Source organism: Lygodium microphyllum, chromosome 15 (genome assembly GCF_053477565.2).
Source record: "Lygodium microphyllum isolate KBCC chromosome 15, Lygodium_microphyllum_v1.1.10, whole genome shotgun sequence".
Classification (NCBI taxonomy): domain Eukaryota; kingdom Viridiplantae; phylum Streptophyta; class Polypodiopsida; order Schizaeales; family Lygodiaceae; genus Lygodium; species Lygodium microphyllum.
Window position 1 is genome coordinate 134,692,547 of NC_141149.1, and position 27,767 is coordinate 134,720,313.

At 40.7% G+C, this 27,767-nt stretch overlaps 1 protein-coding gene across 2 annotated transcripts; it reads left to right on the forward strand.

Annotated features, from left to right (window-relative positions):
* Nucleotides 1-23,423: 23,423 nt before the first annotated feature.
* Nucleotides 23,424-27,546, forward strand: LOC148025105 (bidirectional sugar transporter SWEET4-like). 2 transcript variants are annotated; one of them, XM_087694816.1, is made up of 6 exons: nt 23,424-23,674; nt 24,157-24,193; nt 24,853-25,054; nt 25,304-25,465; nt 26,315-26,434; nt 26,859-27,546. In XM_087694816.1, exons 1-6 carry the CDS (start codon nt 23,638-23,640, stop codon nt 27,165-27,167), a joined length of 867 nt encoding a protein of 288 aa, XP_087550942.1. In that variant the 5' UTR covers nt 23,424-23,637; the 3' UTR covers nt 27,168-27,546. The 2 variants fall into 2 exon arrangements, with proteins under 2 accessions (XP_087550942.1, XP_087550941.1); XM_087694815.1 differs by having other exon boundaries at nt 23,425-23,674; nt 24,838-25,054; nt 26,859-27,545.
* Nucleotides 27,547-27,767: the final 221 nt, after the last annotated feature.

Genomic DNA, 27,767 nt, shown 5'->3' on the forward strand with positions numbered 1-27,767 from the left:
CTTTTCCCTGCTAAGATATGCAATTAGCAATGATAACTTGCTAGTAATTCGAGCAATGTAAGAAACCTTTCATGAATTTCATCTTCTATGATGATTTGTTGCAAAAAGGAATAGGGCTAAAGGTGCAAGATGCAGTTTTTATACCTTCAAGATTTAGCCGAAATATACTACTACAGTAGGCAGATAATCTTGCTCATAATTCCTTTTAATGTATGATGCTATTCGAAGGAAACTATGTTCTATACATTATCATTTGTTCAATTAAACTAAACTCCTTCATTTAAAATAACTTGGAAAAATATATCCTATCCTAAACAATTCATATTTGCATGATTGACTTAAAACGATATAAAACCAAGAAGAAAAAAACCTGGTTTTGGGGTAAGATATCCACATGGATACCGGGAGATGACCCTCCCGCAGCTACTCCTTGGACTTTCTTAGGTGGCATCGCAGTTCAAACGTGAAGACAGCTTATACTCTTTCTTCCGAATTTCCACCATCTCTCTTTTGAGGCAAGAAGTCGTTCAAAAAGTTGACCACAAGAAGGGATAATAAGATCTCTAAAATCTTAGCTTCTTCAGAGAGGGAAAGATTTATAAAGCCTAAGAAGGCCCTATAGGGTATATACTTGGAAAAAAGGTTATGGGTGAGTGTGGCTTTGCAACCACATGAACCTTTGGAGAACTTTGGGCTTGGGGTAAAAGGTATAGAAAGGGAATTATTCTCTTTTCTTGCACTTCCTCTACATTTTTCATTCTCCTTTCCTACTCTTCCTCCTTCACTCCTCTTTTTCCCTCCTTTTTACTCAGGGTTGGGTACATATTTTTTCAATAGACTGATATGGAATACATTGTGAATCTTTAGGTTCTCAGGGAGTTGCAATCTATAAGCATTGGGTCCTAGGCTTTTGAGGATTTTGTATAGCCCACAATACCTTGGAATTAGCTTCTTGCAATCTCCTAGGGATAGAGAACTCTTTTTAGGGCGTATGCGAATGAAGACCATGTCTCCTTCTTTGAAAACTCTTTCTTGACACTTGAAATCTGTGTATGCCTTCTGTCTATCCTTGGCTACCTGTATGTCTTGTCTTATTGACTTTATTTGATCATCCATGTCTTCCAACATCTGTCTTGACGCTTCAACCCTTAGGGTTGGATCAAAAAAGTTTAGGGGACTTCGACAATCATGACTATACAATGCTTGAAAAGGAGTCATCTGAATGCTCTACTGGTAAGAAGCATTGTAGGCAAATTCAACCAATGGCAGGTATTGAATCCACTTCTTGGGTTCTCGAGAGCAGTATGCCCTAAGCATATCCTCGATGACTTGATTTACTCGCTCTGTTTGGCCATCTGTTTGGGGATGGTAGGCGGTGCTAAAATAGAGTTGAGTCCCAATAGCTTCAAAGATAGCTCTCCAGAAGTGTGACGTGAAGAGAGAATCTCGATCACTAATGATTCTTCTGGGTAAACCATGTAGCTTGAATATCTCCTTGATAAACAAACTTGCAATGTCGAAGGCTTTATAGTTTGTCTTTACTGGAATCAGGTGTGCAACCTTGGTAAGCATGTCAACCACAACCATGATAGAGTTGTATCCTCCTTGGACTTGGGGTAAGCCTATAACAAAATCCATACTGATGAATTCCCATTTCATTTGGGGGATGTCAAGTGGTTGCAATTTCCTTGGCATCATGACATGTTCGGCTTTGATACGTTGGCAAGACAAACACTCGGTGACATATTTGAGAACGTCACCTTTGAGCCTCTCCCAATGGTAGCTCTTCCTAATTGTATTAAGAGTCTTAGCATAGCCAGGATGTCCTGCGAAAGGAAAATCATGAGCTTCCCACATTATCTTCTGCTTAAGTGACTAGCTTGCTGGTATACATAGCCTTGTTCTATAGTAGACAAGTCCATTATCAATGGAAAATTCCTAATATTTAGCTTGCAACTTTTGATTTTGCTCCTTGGTAGAAATGTCATTTAGCATTGCTTGGTAGGCCAAATCATGGCATGCTTCCTCTCTAGCTAATTCAAGTATAGGGTTATTTGGCATAAATACTTTTGTAGCTAGAGATCTGGCCGTTGATGGATTCTGCAAGATTAGGGAATTTAGAAATGCCTTGCAAGTAAGTGCATCGGCAACTACATTCTCTTTCCCTGGTCAGTACTTGATTTCAAAGTCATATTCCTCCAACACTTCAATCCACCGGCGTTGCCTCATGTTGAGCTCGTTCTGGGTAAAGATCCATTTGAGGCTCTTATGGTCGGTTACTAGAGTAAACTTGTTACCCAACAGGTAGTGTCTCCAAAGTTTTAGAGCATGAATGATAGCTAGTAATTCCAGATCATGCGTAGCATAATTCTTTTCATGACTCTTCAATTTCCTCGAAGAGTATGCTACTGGATTACCTTCCTGCATAAGTACACACCCCAAGGCAAGAATGCTAGCATCAGTTACTACCTCGAACTCTTTATTGAGGTCTGGAAGTTTTAGAATAGGTGGTGATACCAAACTTTTCTTCAATCTATCGAAGCTATTTTGTTAGGAAGTTGACCATGTAATGGAAGTATGCTTCTTTAGTAAGTCTGTAAGAGGTTCTGCAATCAAAGCATAGTTTTTGATGAAGACCCTATACCATCCTGACAATCCAAGAAAGCTACGTATCTCTTTGACGGATACTGGTATTGGCCATTCAAGCACATCTCTAACCTTGGCTAGGTCTACTGATATTCCTTCTAATGATACTATGAATCCCAGATATTCAATCTGGCGCTTAAAGAATGCACACTTCTTCATTTTTGCATACAGCTTATGTGAGCTCATTGTCTCAAGGACAATCCGAAGTTGAGGTTCATGATCTTCTTCCTGTTTAGAATAGACTAAAGTGTCATCGAAGAAGACAAGCACAAAATCATCAAGATATGGTCTAAAGATATCCTGCATTAATCTATTGAAGGTGGCAGGTGCATTCGTAAGCCCGAATGACATAACCAGAAACTCAAAGTGCCCATATCTTGTATTGAAGGCCGTCTTTGGGATATCTTCTTCCTTGATCCTTATCTGATAGTAACCTGACCTGAGATCAATCTTGGAAAAGATCTTTGCACCTTGAAGACGATCAAGAAGCTCATCTATTCTAGGAATGGGATACTTGTTCTTGACTGTTGATTGGTTCAACCCTCGGTAATCAATACATAGTCGAAGTGTCCCATATTTCTTTTTCTAAAATAGTACTGGAGCTCCCCATGGTGAATTGCTAGGCTAGATGTAGCCCTGATCCAAGAGTTGCTTGAGTCGTTCCTTCAGCTCAATGGCTTCTGGCATGGACATTCTATAAGGTCTCTTTGCAATTGGTGCAGCTCCAAGCACTAACCTAATCTCATGATCCACTTCTCTTTGAGGTGGAAGTTCAGTCAATCCTTCAGGGAATACATCAGCGTATTCCTTTATCCAAGAAGGTCCTTCATGAGACTCTTGATTTTGATCTAACTTGTTGAGTTTGATCAAGTAAACGGATAATCCTTTTCTGACTCCTTTTATGATCCGAGATACTTTGGCCAATTGGATTCTTGGCACTCTTGCCTCACCTTGAGTTGTGACTAATTCCCTTTCAGAGTTTCGAAAGGAAACTTGACCCTTTCCATAGTGAATGTAGACGTCGTTGGGCTTAAGCCAATCCATTCCGAGTAGACACTCATGGATATCTAAATTCATGACTCTGAATTTGACTGAAGTCTTCTTTCCTTCCAGAAAGAATTCCACCTTAGTAGTTTGCCTGGTACAAGTTACCTCACGACCATTTGCCAATTCCACAAGCAGGGTAGGTGCTTCTACTATGGCTATTCCTAATATTTTTACACATGCTGGTGAGATAAAGGAATGTGTAGTGCCACAATCAATCAAGGTTTTGAAACCTTTATCTTGATAGTCCGACGGTGTTTGAATCACCAAGAACTGGCAATTCGGCCCTTTCTTGTGTAAAGTGGCATGGACTGTCGCTCTTTCGAACTCTGCTTCCATGGTTGGATCTTCTTCTTCCCCTCTTTCGCACATTTGTCTATTGGCAATGCAGGTGGTTCTTCCTCTCCCACGGGTAGCGGCTCCTTGACCATGGCCTGCTCCTTGGAAAGGCTCTTGGCGATGTCCTCCGCTGAGCTTGGGACATTGCCTCTTAAAGTGATCGGGCTCATTGCAGTGGAAACAACGGAGGTTTTGGCCATTACTTTGAGTAGGAACAAAGTTATTGACGTTATTTGTCCTTGCTTTCCTTCGCTCCTCTGTTCGGGTCACTATAAGACCAAGTTTTGTTACCCCTTAGTCTAGCTTGCACCTCTTGAATTATAGGCGTCGCTCGAATGAGTGCATCCTGAAGATATGATGGACGCATAGATTCGAGACGGGTATTTATTGGTGGATTTAAGCCCACACAAAATTTGGACACCTGCTGCATCATGTCCATCTATGGCGCATACTTTAAAAGTGAAACAAATTTAGAGTAGTATGCGTCAAGAGTGAGTCCTAGCTGTTTTAGCTCGTAGAACTTGTTCATTTTCTGCGTGCGATATGCAGGTGGTAAGTATCTTCCCTGCACGACTTTCTTTAGCTTCTCCCAGGTAATGGATCCCTCTGCAATCCCTTGATCCCTGCACCATTGCTTCCACCAAAGTCTGGGCTTCGCTGGTGAGTTTTAACTTGGCGAGCATAGCCTGATTGGTGGGTGCAGTACCGGCTACTTCGAAGTAATCATCCATGGATTCACTCCAAATTTCAGCATCAGCTTGGATGAATTTGCCTCTCCCGTCAAACTTGGGTGGCTTAATTTGCTTGAGGAGGAACTTCTTCTCCTGGATCACAGCAGTACTTGATGTAGGAGGCGAGTTTGGAACCTGTACCTAGGGTTGTGCTTGAATAAAGTTTTTCTTAACTTTATTATACGATAATGGATGTTAGCTTATATTATATCTTTAATTGAGTTATCTTGTAAACAATGTAACTACTTAACTTTTTATCAACTCTTATGCACAGCTAGACATTGATAAAAATAAGTCTTTATTTGTATTTACATGGCCATAGCCCTTTCGAATACAACGTTCCCTGTGATGATAAGTCAATTGTTACATTTAATTTAGGGAGAACAACGTTGGATTGCATTTATCTATATGAACTTTGTAATAGTAGGGTTTTGGGTCATGGATCTTCAGGAATCGGTAAGTCATTGGCAGTTTAGGATATCCTTTCCATTGAAATCCATACTTCTCATGGTGGCCCAACACTTTAATCCTGTCGGCAGGGATTACACGGGTTACTTCCTCATATACATATGAGTTCATCTCAACCCTCCGACCTCGGATATGTAAAGTCAAATTTACGTGAGCTTTCACAAAAATGAACAGCTTCACGACTTTCAAGTCTTCCAACCACTTCATCCTTTTTAGGTTGGTCTGTAGATAAGCAAACCGGTGGGCAGCTATATAGTAGATTCGTGAAGACCCCATCCATATTCGTTCCATGTATAAAGGTGATGGATTATAAATTTGCTCTAGGATGTTCATCATCCCAATTCTTTGTCTATAAAGCAGAGAATGCATTGCAGTCATAAATATGACTCGAAATACCAAAAACTTGTTCCACGCTTCATAATTCTGCAAGACAGCATTGAAGGTAAGAAAATGTTTGGACAGCAACAATTTTTTTACTTCATTTTATTGAGATCTCATAAAAACATTTATGTTGTTGGTCGGCTCTGATACCAACTATAACGTGTCCACTAGAATCATCCAGGACACGTCTTAGCAGTCCATCGGAAAGGATGTCTAGAAAACTCCACCCGGCATTCCCATGAAATGTTACGGGCTTTGCGATCTAGGTTTTTCTGCGTCTGCCACGTAGCGGAAGTATCCTGGCCATTCCCACTTAGGATCGACTGGAATTAGGGTTATCCTGATTGGTCATTACCTAGCAGCAACTAGCGTCAAACCCAAGCGAACTACTTTACGCAGAAACGCCAGGTCGGAAGCAGATTCACGCTGTACTTGGTTCAAGGAGAATGGGAAACGACAGGGATACAAAGCTCAACCTCTCTGCCATAAGACATAGTCCCATTCCGTTCCCCTAAAACAATGTAAATCGATTAAGACATAACTCCAGGTCCATGCTTTCGTTAATCGTTTCTTTTGATGATCATCCCGCTGTTCTTCGAGATTTTGAGAAAAGTTCCTGGCTAACCGGGACCACACATCCGTAGGACGGACCCATGGCCCATCCTCCGCACTTTCCTCGGTTTTTTTTCATTATGTAATTATCTAACACATTAATTTGACATGTAACAATCAGCTTCTTTAATTAATCCGTTAAGCACTAGTTCCTTCACGTAATCTTATCACGTGACATAGAAAAATAGTATCAAACAAGTTCTTTATTAACATATCATCATTTTTATCTTTGAAATACAAGGAGTTCCGCCTGTAGGCTTGTCCATAATCGGCCCGGAGGCTATCCAGTAATCCACAAGGATCACTATTCCAAGCTTCCGCCCATAGACTAGTATGCGGGCCTCGAGATCCAATCCCGAGTCACGTTAGCCTCTTGTGCAGGACCCGAAAGGCAAGGGATTTACAGCCAGAGCCCCCCTAGCACCCAAGCATTCTCTTGCTCCAAGTAGAGCTCAACCGAGAGACCTCTCACAGCGGGTTCGGTCCAAGTTCCCGGCGCGGTCAACAGGCAGGTAGTCGGGGGTAACTGAAACTACCTCTCCCTTCAGGCCTTCAACCTGAAGTATAGATATTCATTTAATTTGTAATTCATAAATCAAACAATCTCTAGCATGAGCACAAACATTTCCATTAATCGACCTTGTTGTTTGGCAAACTGCTAAGGGATTATTCTTTCCTTTCCAATGTATCAGCATTTGTTCCAAGGTGTCTTGCAACTTGGCAAGATCCTTTATATTCCGGGTTAGGGTGTACCTTATTAACCCAACTTGGTCAACCCTAAAGTTCATTGGATACTTTAGTTTTCGGTTTATAACTTTCCTTATTTAGAAGGATATCCAAGAATACATCCTTTTGCAAGATAACTTGCATAAGGATCTGCCATCCTTGTTGAGGGTATTTACCCTTTCTTCTTGTGAATCAATCACAAGACTATATGACTTCGTACTTGCTGTGCAAGTCCTGCGATGAAATAATCCGTTTTAGTTTCTTTAAGCTGACGTATGTCGGACCTAGGGTCTCTTTTTAAGAACCTCAGGGACAACCTTAGTTCTTTTACCTTTACGAATTTATTGATCCTACAATTAGGAAAGGTAGTCAAGTGCTTAAGGTATAAATGTTTCTTTGGTCTTTAAATCATTCCCAAGGCATATTTTGCAGCATGATATTTCTAAGTTTAGATTGATTTGGTTATCTTTTGGGAGGTAATATTGAGATTACCTCGGCACGATTTGTTATCCTTGTGACAATTGATTTTTCAGTCCTAAACTTTATTGCTTTGAGATAGGTAAAGGGCCGTGACAATTTTCTTTCCCCCATCATCTCGACGTAGGCCACGTAGGGCCTTTGACCCTGGTCAATTTTTTTTGGCAGAGCGGCCCGCAGAACTGCCGCCGCAGTCTGACCCAGGAGGGAACATGTGGACTAGGTGGCGGAGCGTCCCGGCAGGTTGCCGTGCAAATAGTCCACCGGGGGGGGGGGGGGGGGAAGAAAGACCCATAGGTAGCTGTCGGGAGGTGGTGACGTTGGCGAGGGAAACAAGATGGTGTGCAAGGACACGCCCCAGAATGTTGACGGCTGCCGACAGCAAGCAGAATGCACAGGGAATGGAGGTGCGAACATCATCTACAATGGGGGGGGGGAAAGATTATTATATAGTTGGGGGGAAAAGGGTTGCTTTCCTCATGTTCCGGACTTTGCTTGCTTGCTTTGGATACACTTATTCTTGTAAACTATACAAAGAAAATAATAGTTTCACTTGTAGGTTAAATTATATTTGCAAAGATAACTATGTTGGAATATGTGGTACAATACATGCTAGCATTAGCACCAAAATATATGCCAATAACAAAGTGAAAATACACATCAAAGTAGTTAACCTTGTATTATTGAAGTATATATCAATGGTTATTTCGACAATCTTAGCATAGGAAATATCAATGCCCATATAGAGTGTCGTTCTTTATTTGCATTTTCATCGTAAACTCCTATTACTATCCTTGCAATCTCTTGTAGTGGGATAGACTACGAGTAGATTGCTCTAGAGTGGAACTATTAGTGCCAAGGCTTACTTTGGATAATCATTCAATATCAAACAAACCACTTTAAACTAGAACTATTGGTATTACACCTTTACTAAATCATCCTCTGACTTGTATATAGGAACCTTTCAAAACATATCCAAGATTGTAAGTCACTGATCCCATCTTAGATCCATGAAGGTCTCCATAGTGTCAAGATTGTGGGAGAGAAGAAGGAGTCTCGCTTGAAGCTTTCTTGCTTGCACAATGGGGGAAGACACACAAGGGTGGAGGCTGAAAATAGTTTTCCTCTTCTTAGTTGTGTAAGCCAAAAGAACTCTAGTACAAAGAAATAGAAGAACCCTATATATGGGTCTCAAACCAAACTCAACTAACTAAGGTGGCATACTAACTGAGCCACGAACTAGAGTAGATAAGGATAGCTATCATGTAGCTATTATTCATGGGCGGTGTACCAACCGCGTCTGCAACTGACAAGTCGGTGACATAAATACACAACGGTCACCCTGGCGTATCACGAGTGGAGCTCGATATCTCAACACTCCCCCTCGAGCTCAATCCCAATTCCTGTACACCAAGCAGGTCTCTGAACTTGCGCAGTTTCTCTGCGCCCAATGCCTTCGTGAATATGTCAGCTACCTGATCCTCTATGCTGACATAAACTAGATCAATAAGACCTAGTAAAACCCTCTCTCGCACATAGTGATAATGCACCTCAATGTGCTTTGTTCTAGCATGATAGACTGGGTTATTTGCCAAGTGTATACTACTCATGTTGCCACAATAAATGACAACTGGTCCATCTGTAGACTGATGCATATCATAAAGTAGCTTATGCAACCAAGCTACCTCACATGCAGCCATTGCTGCACCCCTGTACTTAGCCTTTGTGCTCGACAAGGCAACTATAGGCTGTTTCTTGCTGCTCCAAGTGACTGCAGCACTCCCAAAAGAGAACACATATCAACTGGTAGATCGTCTATCAGAAATACTACCAGCCCAATCAGCATCAGTGTATCCATGCAACTGTATCTGAACCCCGGTCTCATAAAATAGTCCATACTGCAATGTGGACTTCACATACCTGAGTATGCGTCTAGCCGCATCCAAATGTGGTTTCCTTGGAGCCTGCATAAACTGACTTACCAATCCAACAGCATAGCTCAAATCTGGCCTGGTAATAGTCATATAAATCAAACTTCCTACTATGCGTCTGTACATAGTAGGGTCTTCTAGAAGCTCACCTGCATCTGTGCTCAGCTTCACATTCTGCTCCAAAGGAACTGAAATAGGCTTACAGCCTGTCATCCCATATTTGGACAGCATGTCCAATCCATACTGCCTCTGCAAGAGCTGTATCCCACTTGGTGATCTAATCACCTCAATGCCCAAGAAATAACGCAGCTCTCCCAAATCCTTCATCTCAAACTTCTACTTCAATAGCATTCTCACATGAAGGATATCTTCATCACTGTCACCTGTCATAATCAAATCATCAACATAAATGACAAGTAGCATAATACCTTTCTCTGTTTTTCTCACATAAAGTGAGAAATCTGCCTTGGAAATCTGAAAGCCAATAGTGACAAGATACTGTCCTATCTTGTCAGACCATGCTCTAGGTGCTTGCTTCAAGCCATACAAGGCTTTCTTCAACCTGCAAACAAACTCAGGATGAACAGCATGCACATAACCTGGTGGCTGCTCCATATAGACCTCTTCTTGCAAATCACCATGCAAGAAGGCATTCTTTACATCCATCTGATGTAAAGACCATCCCTTTGATGCAGCCATAGCAATGACTGCTGTTACGGTTGCCATCCTTGCAACCGGACTGAATGTTTCTTCATAGTCAATACCATATGTTTGTGCATACCCCTTGACTACTAATCTTGCCTTGTATCTGTTCACAGAACCATCTGCATTGTGCTTCACCTTATAAACCCACTTACAGCCAATTGCATTTTTACCTTTAGGCAAAGGTACCAATTCCCATGTAGCATTAGCTTCCAATGCATCCATTTCTTCATCCATGGCTTTCTCCTATTTTTCTTTTCCCATGGCTTCCTCAAAAGAAGTGGGTTTTGGTTCCTGTATCACTTTGACCATATATGCATAGTGAATGGCTGTAAATCCATCATATTTCAGCCTATCCACAGGATACCTAGCTCTCATAGACCTGCGCAAAGTAGGTTCACTCCTAGGTGCTCTCAAAACATCCTTTGTCTTCCTTACTCCAGGTGTAACAATAGAAGGAATACCCAACTCATCATCAATGCTCTGTTCTGAGCCACTGGATTCACCATCCACATAAGAGTGACCTACATTCACATCAAACATGGGCTGATCAACCTTCTCTTTTCCTTTTTGTGATACATGCATACCACTATCTGCATTACTTTGAGAAGATTCTCCTGATCTCAATCTGCCTGTCCATGGTGAAGAATGTGAACCACTGCTAGAGGACGCTCCAGGTCCACTAATATTTTGTGACTGCTGCTGTGAATTCTGTGCAACATTACCATTTTGTGCATCTACATCATCAATCACATTTACTGGTTTATACCAGCTACTCATCTCATCAAAAACAACATCTCTGCTCACTGTAAACTTACGAGTAGAAGGGTTATAGCATCTATACCCTTTTTGCTGCAGAGAGTAACCAATAAAGATGCACTTCTCAGCTTTTGGATCCAACTTGGATCTCAACTCATCTGGCACATGTACATAGGCAATGTAACAAAAAAATTTCAAATGAGAAATATCTGGTTTCCTATTAGTATACCTCTCCTCTGGAGTCATTCCATGTATTGCTGCAGTGGGAGTCCTGTTCATTATGTAGACTGCTGTAGCAACTGCTTCAGCCCAATAAAAATCTGGCAAGTCTTTTTCATTGAGCATGGCACGAGATACCTCTCCAATATGCATGTTTTTCCTTTCTGCAATTCCATTTTGTTGTGGGGTATGACTGCATGAATATTGCTGCTTTATGCCATGCTCCTGCAGGAACCTTGCAAACTCATTTGAGAGGTACTCTCCCCCTCCATCTGACCTTAGGCATTTTATCAGCAGGCCTATTTCTTTTTCAACCATCGCTTTAAGAGTTTTGAAATGCCCAAAAACTTCACTTTTCTTTTTCATAAAAGACACCCAAACTTTTCTACTATAGTCATCAATAAAACTGACAAAATAATGACAGCCTCCAAGAGATGCACCTTTAGTTGTCCACACATCAGAGTGGATGAATTCCAATGGCTTCTTACTCTCTTGAACATGTCTAGGAAATGGTTTCCTTGCCTGTTTTCCAAATTGACAGGCTTCACATACCTTATGCATTTCTGCAACCTTGAATTTCGGCAAACCTGCAACAATATTTTGGGCCTGCATTGATTTAAGTCGCTGTACATTAACATGACCAATGCGTTTATGCCAGATATCAATATCTGCAACTACACCGGTCCCATGTGCAAACATTGCTGCACTCAATTCAGACATGTCTGCATCCAATGTAAACATTTTGCCCTTCTTCTTTCCTTTTGCTATCAAGCGAACTTTATTTTTCATATCCTCAACAAAGCATCCATGAAGATTAAATCTGACCTGCAAGCCCTGTTCAACCATTTGACCAACAGAAACCAGATTCTTGGTGATATTCGGGACATGAAATACATCGGACAAGTATTTCTTTTTCCCATCCTGCATAGACACGGGAATTTTTTCAATCTGCACAATAGGATGTGCAGTATCATCACCACTCTCCACAAATCCTGGTTTTTCCATTTTCCTTGCATCCTCCATCCATTCTGCATGACCTGTCATGTGGTTTGATGCACCTGAGTCAACATACCATACATCGTTGCTTTCTTCTGCACTTGTCACAGAATTGTTCATGTGCTGCACCATAAACAGATGCTCATTTCTGTCATCACCCTGTCTACTAGAGGATGCATAATTTCCTTGTTGCAGTTTTCCATTAATGATGTCATTCTGCTTTTTATAGCAGTCTTTAGCCATATGACCCATTTTAGCACAATAGTAGCATTCAACATTACTGTTTGCATTTTGGCCTCTTTGCCATCCACCACGACCTCTTTGGCTCCCCCTGCCTCTAGAGTTACCACGTCCTCCTCCATCTTCTTCACCTTCATGTGGTAGTCGTTGATGCTCATATTTTCTCTTTGCACATTGTGCAACTCTTGCTTGAGATGCATTTTCCTGGCTTGCGTATTTGTGCTATACATTTTTGACAAAGTATCCCATGCCTCCTTTGGCGTACTTGCATCCTGAATATGCACAATCATAGAGTCTGAAATGCTGATAGACAGCCAGTACATAACTTTATTGGCTCTCTCATGCCATGCTTTAAATGCTTGCATTTGCTGTTGATTGGGAACATCAGGAAGAACTGGTTCTTCTTCATTTCCTACAACAAATTCCCAATATCCTTTTCCCATAAGGAAATTCGTCATTCTAAACTTCCATGCTTGGAAGTTGTTCTTGTCAAGCTTTTCAATGACAATCTGTGAAAGAGAATCAGATGCCATTACAGAAGACTGCAAAAAATTCTGTCAGTGCAAAAACCACAACTTCACCCTCACAAGGGAAAATCTGCAAAACTGGCGAAAGTGGTATTTGACCACACAGTCACTTTCTAGTGACGATTTTGCATCAACAGGCAACATGGATGATTCTGTAACTCCCAATGTCTCTGCGCACAAGCATACAATGCAATTTTTACAGTAACTATTCACCGACCTGTAGAACAGTGGCTGCACAGCATAAAACTGGGCGTTTTCCTGAGTGCGTGCAGAAAACTTTCGCCTCCAAAACAGGCCCCGAAATGGCCTCAAATAAAAAAAACAAGGTCGCCAAGGGCTAAAGGCCTCTCCCGCAGCATATACTGCCCTTTTGCTTCACCGCGAAGGGCGTCTCAACTTGAGACAATGCACTCCTGCACTTTCCGGCTGTGCTACCTGCAGAGATCTGCTCCCGAAACAGAAAATGAAAGCAACATTGCTCCTCTTACCAGAACACCGCGAGCTTGGCTTGCTTTCTTGAGCTCCTTACCACGAACAAGGCTCTGATACCATGTCAAGATTGTGGGAGAGAAGGAAGGAGTCTCGCTTGAAGCTTTCTTGCTTGCACAATGGGGGAAGACACACAAGGGTGGAGGCTGAAAACAGTTTTCCTCTTCTTAGTTGTGTAAGCCAAAAGAACTCTAGTACAAAGAAATAGAAGAACCCTATATATGGGTCTCAAACCAAACTCAACTAACTAAGGTGGCATACTAACTAAGCCACGAACTAGAGTAGATAAGGATAGCTATCATGTAGCTATTATTCATGGGCGGTGTACCAACCGCGTCTGCAACTGACAAGTCGGTGACATAAATACACAACGGTCACCCTGGCGTATCACGAGTGGAGCTCGATATCTCAACACATAGATCATAGCTAATTATCATAGTCTCAAGTGAGCACTCACACCTTGTGGAGAGACCTCTCATGTACGGGCTTGATCCTAGCATCCATAAGACAAAACTAGTTTCTAGTGGCATAATTGAATGGTGTGCTTAGGAATAGCCACATTGCTTCTTGTACTCTCTTGTATGGACTCAATCCATCAATAATTTTCTTATTAATTTATAGGTACAATCAGAAAGCAGTCATATTGAGACAAGGAATACAAACTTTTCCAAATAACGCTTTTCTTAAATATCTAATGGATCAAAGCAACAAATCAAGCAAAAGTTTTATTTACTACCCAGTAAAAAAATAGTACAGTTGGAATGGGGGATGCACTTGTCATTGCAATTTCTTGTTCCACTCTAGTTGTGGCCAGGACTTGCTTTGTTTTTGTTGCACTCTTTCTCTTCATGGCCATCGTATCATAATAGGGTAGAGTAGATGGTAAAGGACTTGGCTAGGAGAACATGATGGAAAAGGGATGGTAGGGATTAGAGAATAAGGCGTGGGAAGTTGGACAGTAAGAGTATCACCATAGAAGAGTTTTTCAGAGAGCTACACCAAGGCATGGAAGCAAGTATCCAAAGTTGGTAATGATTGTAGCTCCTTTCATCAAAATGGTAATGATTGCAACTTCTTTAATCAAAATCAGTGTGTTGTCTCATACTTGTTGTGTCTCTACATGATGCCTTGCCCCTCTTTATATACTAGTTGGAGTTGGGGGGGGGTGTGGAGGGAGGGGATTTTCTTTCTCCATTTCAATCGAGATCATCAATGATATCAAGGGGATTTGTTTTGGGATGCTAAGGTAAAAATCAATGGATCATTTATCTAGTGTAGCCAACAGAAATAAGCCTTTAATTTGCTTGATACCAAAAAAGATATTTAGTTTCATCCAATTGTAATGGTCACATAATGGGCATGGTCACTATGCTACATCTGGTGAGATCCCTCTTGTGACTCACAATTAAGGTGACGACCAAGGCATAGACCTTGACATGTTGCCTTTGGCATATTTGGAAAAATAAGGCAATGAAGGCTTCATTAGTATCTTTGGTTATGCATGAGGTGCAACTATTTGTTTATAAGAAAAACTTCCTAAAAGGTCATCCAACCCATCATTGTCATCACCCAAGCATGCATAACTGCAAAGTGATTATCCATCAAGGTAGTCCTTGTTATTGTTCTACACTATAAATATAATTTTTACAAGTTTATTTTGGAGGAGCTATTTAAGTATGGTCGAGTTATAAATTGGTATACAAGGTCTTGTTAATAGTGACTTTTATTCTTATTATTGAGATATGCCATGGCAAAAATATAAGGAGAAGTTTATTGCATGGAAAGTGGCTATATTATGGTGTTGTGCCATTCATTATGTTTGTAGGAGTTCATGAAACAAGCATTAAATGAAATGAGCAAACCAAAAACAAGAAACTTATTGTTACCATAACAATTTCAAGGTACTATGCACAAGCTCTATCCCACACAAGCTTGGGATCAGTGCAAGTAAACCCACATATCACATGCATTTAGGGGCATGCACCCCCGAAGCTCACCGATAGCAATGCATTTACGTTAGTCTCATTATTCTTGTAACATACCATTTTTACTAAAAGCAAATAGGAAGAAAATTTCTATTGACTTATATTTATGTGCATTTGTATACTCTATAAGTATGGATGAAGATAACTATCACGACAAAAAGTACTATTCTATTGTTCAATAAATGTGAAAAGGATTGCAAGGCTAACCCCTCTTTCTATAATCTCGCTTGCAGCAAAAAAAAAAACCTAGAAATAAGCATTCATGTATCAGGGAGTTACAATAGGCAGGTTAATCTTTAATAATCTATATATACTATGTTATAATTTTGGTTATAGCTTCCGTAAAATACTGAACCATCAAATACCTCCCAAGCCTCCTAGATTTCATCGAACGTGACAAGGCTTTTACCGAACCATACAAGGTTTTGAAATTCAAATTCGAACTTTCAATTAAAATCTTTCTCCCACTCTATGGGTGGGTTCAAACTTGCACAATGGACAAAAGGGTGAAAAATCCCCTTTTCTACCCATCCACAAGGATTTCCCAAGAGTTCTCCCCCATCTCATTCACATTAGTGGTGGACAAGGAAAGGAGCCAAAGAGAAGATATGCCACGAAGGAGAAGTATCCATGTTGGGCAGACTGGAAGAGAGGAGCAAAAACTTGGCCATAACGTGTCAAAAAAGGCCCCTAATTTTTTTGGCCTTCCACCATTGGTGTGAACATATAGTTTTCCATGCTGAAATTTGATTGGCCATGTTTATTTGGGATGCCTATTTGTCTGCCGGGTTTGAACCCACCCTATAGCTCACTCTGTGCAATGTATCTCCTCTACTTCTACTCTCTCTCTCTCTCTCTCTCTCTCTCTCTCTCTATGGAAGCTACAGGCTCAAGCATATCAAAGCGTAGTGGGAGGGTGAGCAATAGGAAAGTGAGCGGGGCAGGATATATGTGCGGGATTGCTATGGCAGTAGTGGGCTTTCTCCCTCCCTCTCCCCCCGCACCCTCTCTCTCACTCTCACTCTCACTCACTCACTCTCTCTCTCTCTCTCTCTCTCTCTCTCTCTCTCTCTCTCTCTCTCTCTCTCTCTCTCTCTCTCTCTCTCTCTCTCTCTCTCTCTCTGTGCATGGGGCGAACGAGAGAGTGAGCGGTGGAGGAGCATAGTGGGCAGGACTACTATGGTAGCAGCGCCCCCCCACTTCTGCGTGTGTGTGTGTGTGTGTGTGGAGAGACAAGTGCGACTGTAGAGGCTGTGGCGAACCACAGGTGAGGCTGGAAAATTAGGAGGTCATTGGCAAGAGGGGGCAAATGACTCTCTCTCTTTCGTGCGTGCGCACGCACGCACTACAGTGACGAACTGGGTCAGCAGCGGCGGTGGCAGTGCTACTACGGAAGAAGACGAGAAGATGACACAGTGGTCGATAGAGCTCTGGCCTCTCTCTCTCTCATGGCAGTGATACAATGGATCATCAGGAACGTTCTTATACTCAAGTTGCTTCTGGTTCTGTGGATTCTCACGATGTTGATTGGGAGCATTTGTTGAAGTTTGCTAACACTCTGCTTGGTGATTATGTTCAACATAATCATGAAGCGTTTTCTGACTCTGAAACTAAAGATGTTATGGAAGCCACTGTGGATCTGAAAAATGTTTTGCACTCATTCTCAAAGTTTTATGAACGTGATGTTATACTCTTCTTCACTAGTAGGATCCAGTGCTTTCCTATATTCGCCAGTGGCTGCAAAGTCTACTACAAGGGGAGTGTGTTGAAGAGATTTTTGTTGGACCCCGAGGCTTTTATGAGGTGCTGTTGAAATCCGAGAAGCATCGTGCCGATCTGTTGACTAAATTGCCATTGTTCTTTGATTGCCATTTGGTCCATGTTGTGCCATGGCGCTCAATGGTAGATTTTTAGTGCTTGCTTCAACACGAATGCTCGGTGTGGGTTAAAGTGGAAAACTGTCTAGCTGTCTATTAGCCACTGTTAAAGGATGCCATGACCGTTGTGGGCACTGTTTTGGTTCCCTGAGCATAAGGGCCACGAATCGTAATCGTTTGTGTATGTCATGGGACACTACTCGAAAAAGGCCTACTTGGTTACGTCTTAATTGCTCTAGCATGCATCCTTTGCACTTTCGTTTGAAATGGGGTAACTTTGCGGGGCATTGCTTTTCGTGTGAAAAATTGGGGCATTTTATGGCCGAATTTTCAGCGAAGCAACCGACTTCAAATGCTAAGCATGTTTTCCTTCCATGGAAGATGTGGTGCTTGATGCTCCGTCGCAGGATGCGACCCAGCCACCTAAAGTTTTGGATAAAGGCAAACAACATGTTTTGGGTTTGGGTTCCCGTGACAATGACTGGGTAGATGTACGTGCCAAAAAAGGTAAAAGGTTTGATCTGGCATGGCGAATACTGTGCCTAATGCTTCACAAGATTCCTTGCGTGTTTATATGCGCAGGAAAGACTTGTTGTCTTCAAAGCACACTACTCATGCTATGGTTTCTTCTACTCCTTGCAATCAGCCCACTAGGAAAGTACATACGAATGATCCGAAGGGCCCACCTGCTAAGTTGGCTTTTGATGCTAGAGGTAAAGTGATTACCCCATGGGATCGTCATTATCCCCATTCCATCCCCAAGATAGTGGATACACCATCTACCTCTAAATTTGGCCATCATAACTCTTTTTCCATGTTAGCTGATTTTTTGGATGAGGGAGTCCTTGACATTCTAGCAGAAAAGGTTAAATCAAGGCAAGCTTTGCCTCATTCCTGATTTTCTTTTTTGAATACACATGAAGATAACCACTATGTGCGAAAGCAACAGGCCATGTGGAGTTTATTGCATGAGAAACAGTGGGATGTCTTGTGTGACGTTGAGCACAAGAGTCACGGTGAAGCAGGAAAAGTTGTGGATTGCCATGGGTTTCACTTGTTTTATGCAGGGACACATGCCATGCATTATTTTGATGTGCTTATGATTCTACATGAAAAATATCAGCCTGTTCTTATTAAAAATGATACACATGGTTGTTTTGTGGTGATTGAAGTTTTATTTGAAGGAGAGATCTTATGGTTACTTGGGCTCTATGCTCCAAATGACCCTTTATCCCGCCAGGATCTTTGAAATACTTTGCAGACCTCCTTGGCAGACGGGGTTTTTTGATGGGGGATTTTAATATATGTGTTGATCCTTCACAATCCACATCAGAGCATTCAATGATGGACGCTTCGGAAAGCCGTGCATGGAATGTGTTTGCTCTTGCCATACTTAAGCAAGATCTCTGGTCATGGCTACACCCTTCTTCTACACGGTTTACTTTTCATTCTGCATAGTATACAACTACATGGTCGCGGTTGGACCGCATGTACATCATGCAGGATGATGCTTTTATTCCTGAGATGCTGGAAATGAAAGTGTTGCAGCAATATGCCTTGTCAGACCATTTTCCTCCACAGCTTGAGATGCTTATACAACCCATTGCACCTTTTAAGCAATTTCTAGATAGACTCCCTTTGTGTTTCAACTTGTCTTATTTGAAGCATTCAATCTTTCAAGGTTATATGTAGCAATTGATTGATAGATTTTTATTGGACTTCTCCTCTGAGGGCAATGCTTCTTTTGAACGATTTCTCTCTAATGTGCAAGGGGTTGTTCGATAGTATGGGATCCATCATGCTCTCTTTGTCATTGGCGTCTACAAGCAGCAGAGGAATTACTGGCTTTGGTTTGTTCTCTACTGGTGGAGACTCCAGATGATGTATTTCTACTGCCATTGGCTATGCATTTGGCTAATGTTATTAAGGAGTTTCAGTTGAAATCTTATCAGCAGGCCAAATTGCAAAATTTGACTGAGAATTTGAAAGATAGTGCTTGTCAGACTCATAAGTTCTTTCGAGCTCTCCATGCATCTCCTGCTCGAGAGAATATGACTAGACTCCAGGATGCAGAAGGTCAAATGGTCATTGATCCTCAGACTATTGTGAATATGTATAGGAATTATTTTCTAGATCTTCTTGGTTCTACTCCTTCATCTTCTAACCAAATTACTAATGGTCGCTCAATTTTCTATGATTTGGTCTGCAATCAGGTTCCCCATGACATGCAAACTACTTTGGAGACAGATATTCGTGAGGCGGAGGTTATGGATGTTTTGTTACACTTGCCCAAGGATGAAAGTCCCAGTTGGGATGGTCTCACCAATGAATTCTTTGAGGTTTTTGCTACCCAATTGGTGCAACCATTGATGGCTATGTTTCAACAGGTTTGGGAAATGGGGTTCATGCCTTCCTCATGGAAAAGAGGACTTATCAAACTGCTTCCAAAAGTTCCTTTGTCATCTATGTTGAAACATTGGTGACCAATTTCTTTGATGGGTTCTATGTATAAAATCTTTTCCAAAGTGATGGCGAATCGGCTCCATAAGCATCTTCCTGCCATTGTGCATCCTCTTCAATATGGTCTCATTAAGGGCCAAAACATTTTGCATAATGTCTTAAATGTGCAAATGGCTATTGACTATGCAAGGCACTCTAATCAAGGAGGTGGTATTGATTCAATTGGACCCGGAAAAGGCTTTTGATGATTTAGACTGGTCTTTCATTGCAGAACTTATGTCTACTATGGGCTTTGGTACTCAGATGTCTCGTTTGATCTACACCATTAGTGTTGTGGCTCCTTCGCGAGTTATGCTGAATGGTGGTGTTATCGAGCCATTTGTCCTTGCACGCTCTATGAGACAGGGTTGCCCTTTGAGTCCTCTCTATTTTGCCCTTGCGACTCATCTGGTTCTTTTGATGTTATCTCATATGGTAGTTTCTACTCAGTTGGATGGATTTTCTCTTCCTTTTGGACAGCACTTCATTAGTCAATCCTTGGTTGATGACAGCTTTATGATTTTGCGTGCAGACAAGGATAATCTTCGCAAATCATTATATGTTTGGATTCTCTTTGGTCATGCTTTTGGTCTTCATATCAATGCTTTGAAATCAGCCATTCTTAGTTGCATGGAGTCAGATTTACAGTCATTGGACTAGCAAGGAATGGTTGTTCCCCGTGGTTCCATTGTCAGGCATCTTGGATACCCTTTGGGTGTTGATGTTCGGCCAAAGCAACTACTAGAGTGGATTTCACAAAAACTGGCAGCTAAGTTTCTGTATTGGAAGTCACAGGCTTGGCCCTTCCATGTTCGCCTCAAAGTGGCTCAGACAATTATGTTGCCAATGCTCACATATTTCTTGCCATTGTTGCCTTGGACTACTACTACATTGAATGCTCTTACTCATTACATTCATTTCATGTTATGGAAGAAGGACTCCTTGCATGCAGGCATTTCATGGATTTCTTGGTCGCATGCATGTACCCCCAAATGCATGGGTGGTGGGGCTATTTTGGATGCCAAAACTCATATGCTGGCACTCCGTTGGTCTCTTTTTCGTGCCATGTGCTTGGATCATCACCCGTGGGTCTTTACAGCCCGTTATTTTCTTGAGGATCACGGACTTGTGCATGGTAATACCCAAATTCGGAGCTCTTGGTGGCATGTTCTTAATGTAGACTCTCGGTTTTCTAGTCCTTCATCATCCCTGCTTGCTCATTTGGTATGTTCTTGGAAATTGGTTCTCCAGAAGGCTTAGTGGCATCCAGCGGAGGACCGCTTAGCTACTAACTCTTTTCAACTGGAATTGTTGATAGCCTCGCGATTACTTTCTTGGGAAGGCAAACATGAGCTCAAACCAAAATTTAACCGCATGGCATGTTTAGACTTGACTTTAGTTGCAGATGCCACCCTTGTCAGTCGCAATGTGTTGATATCGTTTCGTACAACTAGGAGGCTTTTCAGGATCTCTCATGGATAACATGATTTATGGGGATAGCTTTTGATGGTGCTCCAGATCAGACAACCCTTTCATGCCCTTGCTTCGGAGCATCTCTGGCAGGACTGGGACCTTGCAGGCCGGCTGAATTTGAAAAAGGCCTTAGCTAACCAGGTGTATCATCTTCTGATTAAAGATCATAAATGGGCTGGTTGAATTTGGAAAAGGCCACAGCTAACGAAGTGTATCATCTTCTAATTAAAGATCATCAATGGCTGGTTACTAAAGCTAATACTGTATGGGGATTGCGTAAATCTTAGTCATGGTGGAAGGTAACTGTGATGGAGGGCTGGTTGAATAAGACACCTTTCAAATGCAAGGTCTTTCTTTGGAGGGTGATGATTGGTGGTCTTCCTCTTACTTCAGCCCTTTCCAAGCGTCGAATCTCCAATGGCAATTATTTCTTTTTCACCACTAGTGTGGAATTGGCCCGTCATCGATTTATTTCTTGCCCTCTCGCTAAGAAAATTTGGTCACTCTTGTCAACGGTTTGGCGAGCAGTGGTTGGTTTCTTGCTAAGCCCTTTTGATTGGGTTTTTATGTGGCCCAAATACCCCACATTGGCACAGTCGCATATGAAGATCTTGTTTCACTTTCTCAGATACTAGGGCTGTTGACACAATTGGACCATTCGGAATGCTTTTCTTTTTTATTCAGCCTCTAATCTTCAGGGACATATTGCTAGGCTTAAAGGTCTCTTGCATTGGCAGATAGATCTCATTCGACACTCTGATTTACTCCCTCAAGAGGACTTACTTCCTTGGAATATGGCAATTTCCTCTGCATCTTTGCCATGACTTTTTGTAACTCTTTTGTCATTTAGTACTTTATAAATATAACATCCATTACGGAAAAAAAAAGATGATTTTTTTTTAAATTTAAAGGAGAGAGACAGGGATTAATAAAAGAGTTTTTTATTTGAGAGAGAGAGAGAGAGAGAGAGAGAGAGAGAGAGAGAAGAAGAAGAAGAAGAAGAAGAAGAAGAAAAGTTAGAAAGAAGAAACAAATTGGGGAGAGAGAGTGTGTGTGTGCGTGTGTGTGTGTGAGCATTTCAGGGGAGAGAGAAGAAAAAAAAATTGGAGAGGGTGAGGGAAAAGAAAATTTTGGTAAGGGATTTGAGAGAGAGGGAAATGTTTTACATAGAGAAAAGAATAAAAATTGTAGAGACAGGGGGGATTTCAAGAGAAAGGAATTTTAGAAGAGAGAGAGAGGGGGAGGGTCCGAGGGACAAATAAGAAAAGCTAAGAGAGAATAATAGGTTTTGTGAGAGAGAGAGAGAGAGAGTCAAATAGTGTGTGAGAAAGGAGAAGCATAAAACAAGTGGAGAGAGTGAGCGGACAGTTAGTGTTAGATAGGAAAAAATGAGCAAAAAGAGAGGAAAAAGGAAAGAGGGGAGAGAAAAAAACTGAGAGAGAATTTGTGTGTGTATTTCAAGAGAGAATTTGTGTGAGCAAAAAGATGGGGAAGCAAGAGAGGAAAGTTTGCATCTCTTTTTTTTAAATTAAATGGAAGCTTTAAAGTTGTGTTAAAATATATCAAAAGGTTTATAGCTATTTAAGGGAGTGTTGCTTCAAAGCAGGGATGCTACCTTGACTTGAGAGTATATAATAACAACATTACAAAACATATAGTCCATAATAGGTCTGAACTTAAGCATCAGATGTCGAGATGTTTATCCTAAGATTCGTATCTACATCATTATTATTTAGCCTTCTTCTTGATGTCCAGCAGTATGGCTGCCACATCCACAGTGGCAAATGCTTTCCCTAGTCCCTCCTTCATATTGTCTTCATGCTGCTTGAGAATTATTTCTACATCTTTCTCAACCTGAAAACAAAAATCAAATTTAAAACCATGGATAGGATCCAAATTAGTATTTTCAAAGGTTTTCTTGTTTCTTCTTATCCATATGTTCCAGAGGTAATAACTTCTAATCCCATTCCAAGTGAGAGCAATAACTCCTTCCAAGTGAGTTTAGTGGGGTGATACTTGCATCTCTATGAGAGCACATTGCCCACACTCTCCTTTCCTCTCTCTCTCTCTCTCTCTCTCTCTCTCTCTCTCCCACTTTCTCTCAGACTGTCACTCTCACACGCACGGTCAGTCTCTTTGTATCCCTCACGGTACAATAATTAAGAGATTTTCACGACACTGGAGCACATAGGATAACGATAAGTAAAGGAGCAAAGGAAGGTGGCAATGTGCGGATAATGACATATAAAGTAGTAATCTAGAAGCCGCCCAGGTGCAATATCGATAAATAGATTGAGAGAGGCTGGTACAAGGGTTCCGGCGCCGGCCCTCTCTCTCTCTCTCTCTCTCTCTCTCATTCTCATATAAGTCTTGTCTGGCCATTGTTTAGAAAATTAACTAACTGTCCTCCTCCTGCTCCTCTTCCGGCTCTCCTCTTCTTCCGCACCACCCTGCAGTAGGCTCCATAGCTGCTGCTGCTGCTCCGTGCGGCAATTCAATTGCCATCGTCGCTCAACATGCCTGTCGATGCAAAGCTCGTCCTTGGAATCATCGGTAACGTACCACCATATAGTCATCTCCGCTTTTCATCCCATCATCGTATGGTATAGTACCAATCCTTGCGCTAATGGGAACGCTGCAAACCGTTTTTCATCCTCGTTAGCTCTAATTCAGGCGCTCGAACCACTAATCGCCACTACTTATTATCCTTTTCTGATTGCATTATCGTTGCACAGCTAGAGTAGCCAATCACCCTGACTTACGTTGTATTTACCTCATCAATCACTACTCAGATTTCCAAACTGATCTTCTTAGTCGAATATGCAAACTGATCGTTCTAATTGTCACCATTTTCAATTGTCGTACTTGTCTGTCATGTGCTATTACTGCGCCTGCTCCCTAGTAGCGGTTATCAGTACGCGCTTGAATTAATCTCAATTATCTTAATAGTTAATCGTTTGGATCCTTAATCCGTTACTTCACCTCATGTACAAGTCTGTCTCTTGACCATCGTTGATAGCTTTGTGTGTATGCAGGCAATGCAACGGCTATGGCATTGTTCTTATCTCCAATGTAAGCGCCATCGGTTTCTCTTGATGTTTATTAGTCCTTCAAACCAATTTAAAGTGAAATATATTATTTTCAAAATTATTTCAGACCATCTTCATTTTGATAATTTGGAAAGTTAAAACAATTTCTAGCATACAGCTCCTCCTTGCTTTTACCAATTGTATGGCATCATTAACTTTCGGGTCTCTCTTATGTGTTCCATAAGTAATGATTGCAGTCGAGACCCGATGTTAGTTCAATTGCCTTACGCATTGCATTGTCCTTGACATGTGAGCTTGCCTACATCGAGATTTGCATCTACTTACACAAATGAACAAACAAAGAGTCTTGTCATACCTACACTTGTGTTAACACATGATTTCAAAGCATGTTCTGTATTGCTTGACATGCACTGCTACAAGATGATGACTTTACATGTTTGGGATAGTTATGGGTGCCCTAATGGTTAAATCAATGCTCTCAAAATAGTAATTACAATAGACATAACATCAAGAAGTATAAACATTGTACTGCTGATAGCGAGAATTCTTTTCCCAAGGAAGCATAATCATGTGACACATGGCATACATTGATATTTATTTTCCTTGCACACATTTGTTCTTATAACTAATGCATGCTGCCTAGTGTACTAATGCTCTTGTACACAGGCCAACATTTTTCAGGATTTTTAAGAAGAAGTCTACACAAGAATACTCAAGTTTACCATATATGTGCACCCTTTTCAATTGCTTGATGTGGGTGTTGTATGGGATGCCCTTTGTCAAGCCCCATAGCATTCTTATTATTACCATTAACGTTTTTGGGGCCATCCTGGAGCTTCTTTATTTGTCTTTGTTCTTGGCCTTCACAACAAAACAAAAAAAGGTGGGAGAATTAACTTGACATCAAATGCCGCTTCATTATTAATCATAGAGTTTTATACTTGTGAAGGCTGCCTTCAATAAGAAATGCTTATCTGTTCTGTGGTAAATACATTTTAGGATTTATGGAGTAATTAATCTACTAGAATTTTATTTATAATAAAATAAGGAAGATGTACCTTCTACAACCAATTTTACTAGGAATAGTGAAGCATTATAATTGTTTTCTAATGATTGCATATGGAAATTGTAGATTCAAATAACAAGGCATCTTACTGGCATAATGACAGTTTATGTGGGGATTTTTGTAATCACCATGTTTGCTTTGCACACACTGGCCCTTCGTCAGCTAGTGATTGGTAGCTTATGTGTTGTATTCGCTACAGCAATGTATGCATCTCCACTCTCAATCATGGTGGGTACTCTCTCTCTCTCTCTCTCTCTCTCTCTCTCTCTCTCTCTCTCTCTCTCTCTCTCTCTCTCTCTCTCTCTCTCTCTCTCTCTCTCTCTCTCTCTCTCATGTGTGTGATCACTCATAACTATGTAAGTCTATGATATGGGTTCAATAGATAAAAAAATTACACTTTTTTTAGTTCAATAGATCAATACTATTTTAAAATCTTTCTTAGAAAAGTTCAACATATAAGAGGTTTAAACTTTTTTTTATAATAGTTCAACATATAAGAGGTTTAAAATCTTTTTTAGAACAATTCTACATATAAGAGGGAACCATTTAATGGGAATATTTATTGGTTGAATAGGAAAAATAATGTTTTTAATTTATAATAGACTTACAAATAAGGGGTGGGGCTTTTTAATTAGTCTTTGAATGCACATGATAGTAAAGATTCACATCCAGTATATCCCCTTAGCTCTCTCTCTCTCTCTCTCTCTCTCTCTCTCTCTCTCTCTCTCTCTCTCTCTCTCTCAAATCCAACTCCTCTCCCTCTTCCTTGGCCTCCTCCTTGTTTGAGCTCCTATCTCCTCATCCATGTCTCTTTTCCTCCCGCTCTCCCTTCCTCCTCTCTCTCAACTCTATCCTTCCTATATTAATTTCTTTTCTTGGTTATATAGCTTGTAAAATTAATGCAACATGTTATCTAGTAAAGAGGATGTGCTTTAATTTGAAAAATGAACTATATGCAAAATAGGAGACTTAAACATAGATAACTTTCTTTGAAGATTTACATGTTAAATGTAATTTGTTTTTCTAATGCTAATCATGTTATTGTAGTCTTATAGCTTTTGGTATGTTTCATTCCAGGGTCTTGTTATTCATACCAAGAGTGTTGAATTCATGCCTTTTATGCTCTCATTATGCAACTTTACCAATAGTGCAATGTGGACATCATATGCCTTAGTGACAAAGGACATTTTTGTTGGAGTAAGTTATAATACATATTTAATAGCATCTCATGCTCCCAATTTACTACATTTGTTATTCCTACTAAGATCCCTAGAGAAATTACTAATACTCATCTCATGCTCTTAAATGACTACATGTGCTATTCCTACTAAGCTCATTAGAAAAATTAATAATGCCAAAGCATTCTCTTCTTCAATCTATCTTGACTAAGCATGTTGTGACTCAAGTTTTTAAAAACAATGATATATAGGTAATACTTTTACCAAGGTATCTTCAAAATATGATCCTAGCTTAATTATGATGTAAATTATGTGATGGAAAGTATGAATTAGAAAAAAATATATCTATCATGCAAAGGGACTCCAAAGAGGTATTTAAGTTCTATTTTCTCAATGTGAAGGTAAACCTAACCTTTGCAATTTTCAATAATGACAATGAGCAGATACCAAACGGACTTGGTTGCCTTTGTGGCATTTTGCAATTGGTCCTTTATGGGATTTATTGTCGACACACTCCATTGAGCATAAAGATAGAAATCAAAGAGCTTGAAAAAGAAGGTTATTCTAAGGAAATTTTAAATATCTCCATGGAAAACAAAAGCATTGAGCACAACATTGGTACATACAAGACCAAAGAAAAGAGTACAATCACATCAAAACAAGGAAGAGAGCTCCTTAGCCCCACTAGATCTCTCAATCAACCACCACCAACCCCTCTTTCAAATTGTAATGCTCTTGCAACTCAAGTGTAAGCATAAGAATTTCCAAAGCATAGTATTGACAAAGTGTTCAACATACATAGTTAGCATGCTCAAGTGTAAGCACAAGAATTTCCAAAGCGTAGTGTTGCCAAAGTGTTCAACATACATAGTTAGCATGCTAGTCAGAACAATATATATTGACACATGTTAAGTAATTTGATGAAATTAGCTCAAATAGCATTGCCATTGATAAGATGGTGTGCTTTCTCAGAGAGTACATTAGACCTTTTCTCTTGTAAATAAGTGAGAGGGCAATTCCTCCCCACAAGATTATCCATTTTGGCATGAATTTCTATACATGTATACTTTTCTTTGGCCATCATGTTGACCTTCTAAGTCAACAAGTAAACAACCTTAAGTCTATTTAATCGATTGCAAATGCTTTAGATGTCCCAAGTTTGATTTTGATGCATAATAGAACATTAGACATTATTTCTCCATTACTACCTCATGTAGCAACACACATGGGTAGGTCTATAAGAATATGTATGTATGTATGTATGTATGTATGTATGTATGCATGCATGCATGTATGTATGTATGTATGTATGTATGCATGCATGCATGCATGCATGTATGTATGTATGTATG

Excerpts from the sequence above, each read along its gene's own strand:
- LOC148025105 (XM_087694815.1), top strand. The coding sequence starts at position 23,638 with ATGCCTGTCGATGCAAAGCTCGTCCTTGGAATCATCG. Across the intron at positions 24,194-24,837 it reads GCATTGTTCTTATCTCCAAT|GCCAACATTTTTCAGGATTT; the intron begins GTAAGCGCCATC and ends TCTTGTACACAG. Across the intron at positions 26,435-26,858 it reads CAAAGGACATTTTTGTTGGA|ATACCAAACGGACTTGGTTG; the intron begins GTAAGTTATAAT and ends GACAATGAGCAG.